At 42.2% G+C, this 12,117-nt stretch overlaps 1 protein-coding gene across 2 annotated transcripts; it reads left to right on the forward strand.

Annotated features, from left to right (window-relative positions):
• Positions 1-355: 355 nt before the first annotated feature.
• LOC133916770 (serine/threonine-protein kinase RIPK-like) lies at positions 356-5,003 on the forward strand. Of its 2 annotated transcripts, XM_062360600.1 has the most exons (5): positions 356-847; positions 1,499-1,634; positions 2,955-3,091; positions 4,037-4,160; positions 4,268-5,003. In XM_062360600.1, the coding sequence occupies exons 1-5, from the start codon at positions 425-427 to the stop codon at positions 4,711-4,713; spliced, it is 1,266 nt and encodes a 421-aa protein (XP_062216584.1). In that variant the 5' UTR covers positions 356-424; the 3' UTR covers positions 4,714-5,003. The 2 variants fall into 2 exon arrangements, with proteins under 2 accessions (XP_062216584.1, XP_062216585.1); XM_062360601.1 differs by lacking the exon at positions 2,955-3,091.
• The last annotated feature ends 7,114 nt before the right edge of the window (positions 5,004-12,117 follow it).

The following is a 12,117-nucleotide window of genomic DNA, read 5'->3' on the forward strand; positions in this document are numbered from 1 at the left end:
CAATCTCCACCACACCAAACTAAACCCCATCCCTAATCAGCTGTACTAGTTAATTACCCGCAACTACTCCTCCCCTGAAATATTATACATGTTATTAATTTGATCATGTTTGACATAGTTTTAATTTTTAGCTCTACATCAGATTTTAAAATAGTATGCTATAATTAAATAATTTAAATTATTATTTTTAATTTAAAATAGAAATAAGATAACTCGTCTAAAATACTTTCGTATAACTCTAATTTTACAAATTTTTATAATTAGATATATGAGTTAAGATTAGCTAAATAAATTCTAACCAACCCCGCAACAGAACCGTCCAAGCACCGCGGCACCCGTATATATACATCGCTATGTCCAACCAAAGCAGCTGGTGAGCGGTAAACCCACAGACCGATCGAGAGTCGAGACACCACGCGCGCGCATGGCGAGGCCGGCGTGGAGCTCGCTCTTCGGCTGCTTCAGCTCCCACGGCGGCTGGAAGAAGAAGAAGAAGGGCGGCGGCAAGAGCAAGAACAAGAACAAGAAGGTGGGGGCGGCGGCGGGGAGCAGCGGTGGCAAGCCGCGGTCGCTGCAGAGACGGATGTCGTTCTCGGAGCTGAGCGGGATGGTGTCGCCGGAGGACCTGTCGCTGTCGCTGGTCGGCTCCAACCTGCACGTCTTCACCATCGCCGACCTGCGCGCCGTCACCAGGGACTTCTCCACGACCAACTTCATCGGCGAGGGCGGCTTCGGCCCCGTCTACAAGGGCTACGTCGACGAGAAGGTCAAGCCTGGACTGCGCGCGCAGCCCGTCGCCGTCAAGCTGCTCGACCTCGAGGGCGGACAAGGCCACAACGAATGGCTGGTAATTACTAGTCCAGTATGGCCTGCTTATTAACTAACGTAAATATATACATTTTGGAGGAGCTACGATTGACTTCGAATTTTCTTCAAGTGTCATATTAATTAAATTTATCGGCGTGGATAATACAGTACAGCGTGCAGATTTAAGCGTGGAGGAGAAATTAATCTAATGAAAGGTGTAAATATTATATCCCAGTATTAAAAACCAGTAGCCTTTTCTTAGAAATAGAAGTTCCATGGGTTCTGCTTATGGTTAAAAAAAAGTTCCTTGATTAAGGGGCACTTACGATCTATCACGATCATTTATCTATCATATCTGATATTCATATATCTATTATTTTTCTCATTTGTCTTATATTTTTTTACATACATTTTTAACATAATCTCAACGTAAATGAACGATCTTAATAAACTACATGTCCACGTACTCTAATGAAATTTTCGTATTCCTAGGTTAAGGTATTCCACGTACTGAACTTCTTTCCGAAAGCTTTGTTATGCTTGCCAGTTGCCAGCGTGGGAGATTTCAATGGAACAGCGTTTTCTTAATTAGCTAAAAAGGCTTCCTCAGCTAAAGCAAATTAAGCAGCAAACAAATGAGAAATATTTACAGTTATTAACTGACATAGCTATGTGTGTAATAACCATGCAGACCGAAGTCTTTTTTTTGGGGCAGTTGAGGCACCCTCACCTCGTCAAACTGATCGGCTATTGCTACGAAGACGAGCACAGGCTTCTCGTCTACGAGTTCATGACGAGGGGCAGCTTGGAGAAACATCTCTTCAAAAGTAAGCAAGACATAATTAACGCTAAAGACCTTTTAATTTTTTGGTTAATTTCCTACAGCAACGTTTCATAGAGTCTAGAACAGCAGAATGATACTGTAGCTAACACGTTGTTTTCAGTGCCTTTTTCCTCGCTGCATCATTAAGCTAAAAAAATTGAATATCGAGGTGCACATCAGTCAAACTGGACGGCTCGATTTCACCAACTTATTCCGCATAAACTTCTCGATCGGCGAATTGGTAGCCGGATCGAGCAGCTTTCCTTGTTCTACACCCTTCGATTTTTCTCCCTTTTTTTTTGACAGTTCAAACTGCCTTTCAGACTTCGTTGTGGCGTCGATTTTAGTGTTACATCATCTCTCACTCTCCATGAGTCATTTTCTCTTAACTACCTTTATATAATTCACACTATACTGTTTAATTAGTTTTCTCTCTCCATGATGCAAGTCTTCTCTTGGACTATTTTGCCGAGGAGGCAGTGCAAATTTCATGTTTGGTTCTAAGGTGGTAGGGGTAGGACACCTGCGTCACTTGGTTTTCTTTAGTGAACTGTAGGATCATCCCCTACTTGTTATATATTAATTATAAAGACAAGAGTAGAAAATCTACTTGTTTCGCTTTGATCTTTATCCAAATTAAAGTAAATAAACCTCATCGCAGTGATTAGGATCAGTCGGTAGCATCTGGCATCCTGGAGCGCAAGCCAAAAAAGTTGTGAATTATGTTACCACTATATACGATTCATCTCGATCATTACAGCTGCTAAAAGGGCCTAGCTAGTTAACGATCGAGATGCTTCATGCTTTAGCAGAACAGGGTTGAGCTTCCAGTCCAGTCGCCGTGTTTGGAAGATAGGAACTCGCGGGATTCATGTGATAATTATACTATTTCCCGTCAATTTTCATGCTTCCAAAATCGGGGCTTCAATTTTCGAAGTGTTAGCAAGTTATCAGTAACCAGTTGATAACTGACGTGGAACCTTAGGCAAGTGAATTATTTATTCTTACTGTATATACCGCATCAGATATATCTGATTGTGTGCCTTTAATTAAAGAAAGAAACCACCATCTCAAAAAGGAAAAAAAAGAAACACGTGGTTTTGAAATACAATAAACGCGTATCAGATGAGTATGCCATGAGTTAGGTGTAGTTCATTTACATTCACTCGTTCTAAAGAAGCAGATGATGGTATTGGAAATGGACATATTCCGAACATTGATACTCCATTTTGACAGCTTCCTTCAAATTAAAATCCATGCATTCACATGGCCTGTAACTTCGATTACTTCATCTGATCGAAATTGTGCCCAATACAACACGCAGAATACGCGGCGTCGTTGCAGTGGTCAACACGGTTGAAGATCGCCATTGGCGCTGCCAAAGGATTGGTCTTCCTCCATGAAGCCGAGAAGCCGGTCATCTACCGGGACTTCAAGACCTCCAACATCCTGCTAGACTCGGTGCGTACGTCACAGCGCTATCCATCACCTACCTCTCGCTCGAAAGATGAGGCGGCTCAGTTGTGGTACGGTTGGGTTGGGTTTGGTTTGATCGATCGATCCGTTAGAAGAAACTGGCGAGCGAGCGATGGGGTTGGTTAGTTTTGCATTGTTCTTGTGCGCAAGTAATTAAACTAGTGCTGGATTGAGATTGTTAGGTCGCCAGACTAAATGCCAACTGCTGAAGAGCAAAATCTTGGCCTTCATGCGTGCCACGGAAAAAAACAAAAGAAGACTTCTTTTCTGGTGGAGAAAAAATAACGAGCAAATGGATGCATTAACAATGATAAAAGATGATCAATTACTTTAATTCTGTGCTGCTAATTGTCGGAGTTGTTGGGGGTTAATTAATTATTCTCCATGCGAGGTAGCTGACGTTTGCGTGCATTTGCTAAAGTACTACCACTAATACATTTGACCTATTTGGTTCGGTTTTTTCTTCTGCATATGTCCTGCGGTAGCTTCGTCTTTCTCTATTTTTCAGACGCTTGATATCATGCGAGATTTTAGTAACTATGTGAACGTTGATGAATTTAGAAGAGAATATTATGATTCGAGATTTACCGATGACTATTGGGGTTAGAGAGAGACTAAAGAGACGATCAGACTGTTTGTGAGCTACACCATGGTGGTGTGGCGAGACGACGACGGTGCTATCGGAGCCACAAGCGGCAAACAGGTGTTGAGCAGGGTTAGTGGTGGAGCAATGAAAACGGAAAAGTTAGCTTGGGCGGCGGACAATAGGTGCACGCATGACGCATCGCCTTATCAGAAACATCAAATCAAGATCAGACGGTCTGCTCGCACGACGCATCGCCTGATCAGAACGACGTTTTCCGGCACCTTATTTTTTGATAAAAATCTGCAGCAATCACTGATCTTTGTTTCTGGTTGAGTTATTCTTAGGATTACAAAGCCAAGTTGTCAGATTTCGGGCTAGCCATGGACGGGCCGGAAGAAGGCGAGACGCACATCTCGACGCGTGTCATGGGCACGCAGGGCTACGCCGCTCCAGAGTACATCATGACAGGCACGTGTACAAAACAAACGATCAACAGCTTTATATGGACGCGCAAAAAAAAAAAAAACCAGAGAAGTCTGATCGCCCAGTCTAAAATACAGTATCGTGCTTCCCAGGTCACTTGACGGCGAAGAGCGACGTGTACGGCTTCGGCGTGGTGCTGCTGGAGCTGCTGACGGGTCGCAGGTCGGTGGACAAGAGCCGGCCCCCGCGGGAGCAGAGCCTGGTGGAGTGGGCGCGCCCGTACCTGACGGACGCCCGCAGGCTGGACCGCGTCATGGACCCGAGCCTGGCGGGGCAGTACTCGAGCCGGGCCGCGCACAAGGCCGCGGCGGTGGCGCACCAGTGCGTCAGCCTCAACCCCAAGTCCCGCCCGCACATGTCCGCCGTCGTCGAGGCGCTCGAGCCGCTCCTGGCGCTCGACGACTGCCTCGTCGGGCCCTTCGTGTACATCGCGCCGCCAGACGACAACGGCGATGAAGGCAAGGTAGGCTCCGCCGGCAGACGAGGTCGTAGGAGGAGGTCAGAAGGCTCGGCGGCGGCCGTGGTGCGGCCGGAGTGACCGAGATGATATACGTTTGCGTGCCCGTCCGTGGACGTCGCGCGCTACCGGCTGGCTACCGATCAAACAAGCAAACAGTTACTCGGTGAAATGGTGGTGACGCTGAAGCAGGGCCGTGTTTGGCATGAAATGCGAAAAGGTTTTGTTTTGAAGCTTGTACATAGGGGCATCTCAAACGTACGTACATGAGGATGCACATCACTATTTGACGTTTACTTAATAACATTCTTCAGAGTTTGATCAAATACATGGCTAGTGGAGTATGAAATGGATATGCTAAGTTTTCCGTATATGTACATTATATTGCAATACCGCCAAAAAAGAAAGAAGTAGATGTACATCGCAACTCAGGTTTTCCAAATATGATCGGAAGTGGCAGAAACTGGACAGATATTTTTTTTTCTTTTCAGAGGATGAAACTGGGCAGCTTGTAACTGAAAAGGCCCACTCCGCCCGGAATGTGGTGACAATTGGAATGGGGAGTGAGAAGGGGGTGCTGTTTTTTATTTTTATATTTCTTAAATCAAAAAATTATAAAATAGGTGTCTATTTTGAAAATTCATATATCTAAATTACTGTCGCATGACAGGTTAAAAAATAAATACAATATTTTAACACTCTCAAAATTCAATATATTATCAAAATAGTTATAAAAATTCTAAAAAATGTATAGTGTAGAGAATGCTATAATCTAGCTCTCAAAAAGTTGTTTGTACAATGAGAAATATCGTAGTATTCTCTACACCACTCTCTTGTATGGATGAGAGAGTCGATTTGAGCATGCGGCGGCAGTGGCAGCGGCAAGAGCACCACATCGAGCAGCGATAGGAGTGGCAGCTGAGCTGGCTCGTTGATTTTTTTGGCTCCCGAGAATCTTTTTATTGTCAATTGAAACCACAAACCGACAGTGGAAAGAACTTTCAGTAGAACCGGCATTAATAGTTACTAACTATCTGTGATGAGTAATCAGTGACGGTTTAATACCCACCAGTGATAACGATTTTGAACCGTCATTGATGGCCAGTTTTGTAGTAGTGTCAGGAAAAAAATAATTGAACATTGTTTACAAGAAACAATATGACTTTATTCATTCTTTCAAATCACAAAAGGCCAGGCTAGTGAATCTGTAGTGCTTGTGCAGGTTGATGAATCTATCAGCTACAAAACCGATATTGTTTACATCTTCTAACCAACTCGTACATATCATAGAGGACAGTGAATCACCAAAATCCTTATCTAAATACTTTCCCGACTAAAGTTTGGAGGAAAACGTGATCTCCACAAATCCTACCATGGATTTTATTGAGTAATTTCTTACCCTGCATCTTAGAGATACGCTTCATGAAGACTCTGTGTGTTCCTCTACAGTAAAGGACACCTCCGACCATGATACACATCCTTCCTAAAGCATCCATGTCAGGATTCAGTAACTCTCGCTAATTCGGCTTCATACTCGGGTAATACTCGATCATGAAGAAACTCATGAATGAGAATTATCCATGAGTCCTCGTATTCGAGTAGTGAGAATTCAGCGTTGTGCAACTTCTCGGATGCCTCATCCTTATTTGGCACTGTAACTCCTTCATTTGTCTCTGCGATAGCTATGACCGATAGCTTAGGGAGTCGTTCAACTAACATCCGGAAGGTACTGAAGATCTAGATGAAGTCAGCCTTATCAGTTCATCGGCTAGGAAATTCTCCCATCTTGAGATATATTTGACTTCCAAACTGAAAAAATAGTGCTCTAGCTTCCTAGCCTCTGAAAGATATGCGGCCATGGTTCAGTCAAACACTAATATTCCTTGTTAGACTTGGTTAGCAGACATTGTTCCTTTTCTTTTTTCTTTTAATTTGGCGAGGGAGCTTGTCGGTGGTAGTGGGCGGCCCAGCTGTTCTATTTCTAATTCTAATGCTTTCCACGTGAATGTGTGAGCATACCGAACTTTTTTATGTCCTCTTCACTGTGATGACCTTCTTTTCTACCCTCCATCTATTTATAGAACAGCTACTATAGCTGACGTGCCAAGTACGAACCATCAAAACTGACCTTCTGGTATCAATACTATATATTAAAGCTTTAAGAACTAGAGCCATTCTATATTTAAATACTGTAGCTACTATTCATATGGCCCTGCGTATGTATATGTGTATATATAAAGATACGGATATGTATATGTATACATATATATGTATGTATATATATGTATCCGTATATTGACATGTATAATATAATTTTTTGAAAATTTTAGAAAATAGTGAAAGGTATAATAGTTATATTGATAAATCGGCTGAAATAATCTAAAATGCACAGAAAAATATCTAAAACTAAAAAAATATAAAACAAATTTTGTTAGGTTCGTATTACTATCGTCTACATATTAAAATTATGTGCATACATAAGAATAATACTATTTTCTCCATAATTAAATGAATATATTTAATATTAATAAATTCATAAATAAATATTGAGAATTTGAGATATCTAAAATTGGTGAACCTAATTTTTTTATTTTTTTATGTTTTGTGAAAAAAAAACGAACACGACGTAAGCGAGCCAATCCGCGTAGTTGTTATTATTTGTCTCCATTTGTGAATATTAGTAATGAGCGTAGAGCGATCCTAGCGGACGCCGTCAGTATGCCATGATCTACTGGTTTATCCACTAATGGCTACGCAGTCCGAGTATGGTGCAAGTCAACCAAGGGTTGCAGCAACGCGGAACAACAAACTCGCAACGCCTTTAGAAGCATGTAACAAGTGCGGTAGCATCCTCGGTGGTCCTTTCGAAGAAGGAAAAAACATCCTCAGTGGGAGACTGTAGAAAGGAGGACGTCAAAAGGCCGGCCGGGCGGAGAAAGACGACGGCCTCCGGACACTGGAGACGCACCGATGGACGTAACACTCCGGCAGTTGTCCCCCATTCCCGTGCGATCCGCAGAAACTCGCAGATCCACGCAGCGCACTAGCTGCTACTCCGACAGCACTGGTGCTCTTGTGGATCCACAGGGAGACCGGAGAAACGTGCTGGGGTCCGATTTGATGCCTCTTTGAGATGGCACCGGCTGCCGCCCAGCCTGAAGGCGAGCAGGCATCACACATCTCTCTCCATTCACCAGCGCCACTATAGGGATGTTTATCACGAAAAACTTAAGTTAAAATATATCATAATTCATATTCGAGGAGTGATTGATAATGATGTTAATTTGATTTGATAATTTTAAGATTATATGAACATAATTATGTATTGTAATTACGATCATAACTAATCAAAGTTGCATAGAAAATAGAGTTAATATGTTTGTCTTTATGATTAGAAAAATTGTACACGTCGGATGATCTGATGTTGAAGAAAAAAAACTCATCGGATGATCCAGTATTCACATATAGTACACGCTGGAGTATTTCAACGAAGAAGCAAAAATTGAATTACATGTCGCACGGTCTAACGTTGGGCATTAGTGAATGCCAAAGCTTTTCTTGCACAGAGGTTGCAAACTGGTTTTGGCGGACTTGTATACGTCGGATGGTCCGACGATGGACAAAATTACATGCCAGACTATTTCTTGCAGAGAGAATTTCAGGCGGTCTGGTCGGCTGAGTTGAATACGCCGTATGGTCCGGCGCTTAAGAGGAGTGAACATCGGATCATCCGGTATTCACGATTTTTCAGTGATGTGTCATTTCTTCAGGGATTTTGTTTTCGACTAACTTGTGACGGAGTTAAATGGTGTTAGAAGTATATGTTTGCTTATCTTATGATGTGTAGGTGATGGATGCAACTTGGTGACCGACGGTGAGAAGATCAGAGCTAAGTAGGGAGCTTGGTGCCAGACTATCGAGGGAGCTAAGCGGAGTTGAGGGTGATCCAAGTTTTACACATTGAGATCAAGCAAAGCGTGAGATGGAGGATGAAGATGACGTGTTGATAAAGTCAAACGAAAGGGATGCCGATGCAAGTGACAAGACGGCTCGAAAGAACGGGAGTGAGAGAGATTTGTTGGCGGTCAAGATCGTAAGATGGGGGTACCCATGTCATCAGCAGGATGCTTGCATAAGGTGAATGCAAGTGGTGCGAGTCACACTTTGAGAAGTGTGCAATGCGGTTTCCCGATTTGATCGCAAAAACTGTGAGATGATGGAGTGCATGTAGCATCATCGTGAAACTTGCGTTGAGACAAAACTAAGTCATGCAGGTGCCACGACCATCCAATATACGGAGAAAAATTCAAACAAAAATACCCCGGTGGTACGTGTGCGTGCATTGTAAGTGAAGGACGGTTTATGGACATGATTGTATAAAGGTTAAGCAAGCCCTCTAGGCCAATAAATAGAGAGGTATGATTGCTAGAAACACTAGAGACTTTGAGAGTTTTGAGAGCCTTCGACTTGTGTTGTATGGAGAGGAGGAGATGAGTGCTTAGCCTATGTTTAGGTGAGAGCTTTTGTGAAAAAAATATTTTTTAATCTACTAAAAGAGGGTGTTCCTCTGAGCTTAATGAAGAGTGTGTTTTTACATATGCTTGAGTTCATCTCCTTCTAGTCTCTTGCTTTTATATCTCATGTTTTTGTGCAAGTTCTTGTTGTTTTCTTGTTGATTTTTGTTTTCCTTAAGGGCTGCTCATTTTGGACCATGTACGAGGTGTTCTTCTTGTTATTAAAGGGTTTATCATCTTATATGAGTTGGTATTAAAATATCTCAATACTCTAGATCCATCAACTTGAAGAATCACTTTTTTCGGCGGCTAGTTCTCTTGTGTTTAGGAGTTCTTTCTCAAGTTACTTGATTCTTTGCGCTATGACTCTTAATATGGTCTTAATCGAAACCTAGTGTTCACATCCATCTAAGAGGAGTTTTAGTTTTGGAAGTCTTGCAATTTGTTCTGGTCTCTCTTTTTTCTGCATGTGGTTTTGAGGTGTGTTGAGTTAAAGAATATGAGAATACCATCAATTTCAAAAGAAATTTGTTAAGTCTCCTATTCACCCCTGTCGAGGATAATTCCTGACAATGATTACAGGGTATGTCGGACGGTGGGTACGTGAACGACGTTTCAGGGAGAGAATGTGTCTATACATGTAAACGAAGGATTTGGGGACACCGGGGGTTATACAGGTTTGAGTCTCTAGGAGGATAACAACCCTACTGTTGGGGAAAAATAAACCAGCCTGAGGATAATGATCTAAGATCACCATCCGGGTCCCTTCAGAGCCTTGATCTTTGAACCCTCTGTTAAAAGCTCTATCTCCGATATCATTAGATCCTTTCACGGTACCCCTTCGCACCTACGAAGCCCTTCCTTGGCTCCGCCGGTTCGACCTCACGAAGCCTTCCAAAACACGGCCTCTCGAAACCTCGGTCCTCCGAAGCTTCGGCCTTCCGAAGCCCTAGCCCTCCGGTGTTCCGCTTCCCAAAGTCTTCACCTCCCTGTTCTATGCCTCCCGAGGCCCCTGCCTCGGGATGATCGGGCCGCCTTCCCGAAGGCAGCAGGGTGAGTTAGTAGGCCCTGGGAAGATCTGCCGAGAGGGGAGCGTCGGTCGTGCTTTGCCTGCAAGGAAGTGACCGGCATTAAAGACTTAAGCTGAATAGACGCCACTCTGACACCTCAGAGTGATGAGGGCTATCCTGACACCCGTGACAGTACGGTGTTGGGCCGCAATTGGCGACTGGCTCGCCCCCTTCAGGGGGCAGGCACCACGATAATTACCACAGTGGATATTTATCTCCCAACATGATAGAAGGTAGTTATCCAGGATAAGACTCAGTAATTTGGCTGGATCCTAGATATTTATACATTATGATAACTTGTACGTCAAGCTACGCATGGCTCTATAAATAGGAGGCCATGGTCCTCTGGGCAGGGGACGAACATAGAACACGCATCACAGCGAACGCTGTGATACTCCTCCTAGAGTGATACATTTTTCTATCATTAACATATTCGTGACGTTCCTTCATCTCAAACTTTGTCTCCAAGCTTGAGTCTCCTCCTTAGAAGAAACTCTCGCCGTATTTGCTGAGGCAAGACGAACTCTTGCTCCAACAGCGCGTCGTCTATGGGGATTTGAACACAGAAGTGCTAAGAGAGGTAAGAATCCACCAGAAAAATCACCAGAGGATCAGCTAAAACCGCCATACCCATCGTTGCAAGCATGCAACTATATGCATGGCTACCTCAGCCATATGAACCGTACGCATGCTCCAGCCCCGCTGTCATATGGGACGGCGTTCCTCCGACCTTGGCCAACTCAGAACCCTGAGTTATTTGTTGAAAAAATGACTTCCTTTGTAATACACTATTTATATACATTTTTAATATTTCATGTGATATTCTCGAACATCAACGTACTGTTTACGTACCATCCGCGAATCACTTACTCGCTAACCAGAGAGGTCATTGTTTGTGTGGCATATGTACAGCACCATATCAAAGAGGATTTTATGAGATATAGCATAAGTATTAGACCCTCCCTAACCTATGATAAATTTGTAACATATAAAAAAATTACATACATACAATTACAATATATATATATATATATATATATATATATATAGTTGTATAATACATTATAAGATTTTATATCCACGATCGACCGAACAAATTGAACAAAGTACAACAGTCTAAGTCTAAGTTGTCTTGGCCCATTCAGCAGGTGGAGGTAGGTTGCTCCAAGTTTACATAAGACCCCACCCCATTTCCTGCAAAATTGCATAGTTAGACAACAAGCCAATATACATCTTATGTTTTGACCCTTAATTTCATTACACTTCATATTTCCTAGTGTTCAAAAACATCCCGAACACTACATTGTAATTAGAACAAACATATTGACCTGATCCAATGGGTTCTGAATTCATCAATCCAAACTGTAACTAAGTGGATTAGGAGAAAAAATATTTAAGAGTATTTTGATTTTTGAGTAATCCCAGTAAATGCCTAAAGAAATATTAGTTATATTGATAAATTGAATGAAATAATCTAAAAGAAAAAAAATTCCAGAACTCAGAAAAATTAAACTAATTTTGTTGAGCTTGAATTTCTATCGTCCACATTTCAAAATTACGTGCATGTATAGAATTGATACTGCTTTTTACTATAATTAATTGAATATGTTAAATATTAAAAAATCATATCTAAATCCTGAGATATCCAAAATTAATGAACCTAATTTTTTTATATTTTTTATCATGCCCTATACAAGGAAAAAAAAAGTTCAATCATGAAATGCATGATAGACGCGACATAGCGCGTCTTTCGTCTCTATTTTTAAGTCTTATTTTGTCTGAAAACATTTCCATAAACGTATTACTCATACATTATGCTCTGATCAGTACTAAAATATCACGGGCATGCGTAGCACGGCAATCAACCTAGTAGCACTGAACGGATGAAAACGGATGAAGAC

The sequence above is a fragment of the Phragmites australis genome, chromosome 4 (genome assembly GCF_958298935.1).
Source record: "Phragmites australis chromosome 4, lpPhrAust1.1, whole genome shotgun sequence".
NCBI lineage: Eukaryota > Viridiplantae > Streptophyta > Magnoliopsida > Poales > Poaceae > Phragmites > Phragmites australis.

Excerpts from the sequence above, each read along its gene's own strand:
- LOC133916770 (XM_062360600.1), top strand. The coding sequence starts at position 425 with ATGGCGAGGCCGGCGTGGAGCTCGCTCTTCGGCTGCTTCAGCTCCCAC. Across the intron at positions 848-1,498 it reads AAGGCCACAACGAATGGCTG|ACCGAAGTCTTTTTTTTGGG; the intron begins GTAATTACTAGT and ends ATAACCATGCAG. Across the intron at positions 4,161-4,267 it reads TCCAGAGTACATCATGACAG|GTCACTTGACGGCGAAGAGC; the intron begins GCACGTGTACAA and ends CGTGCTTCCCAG.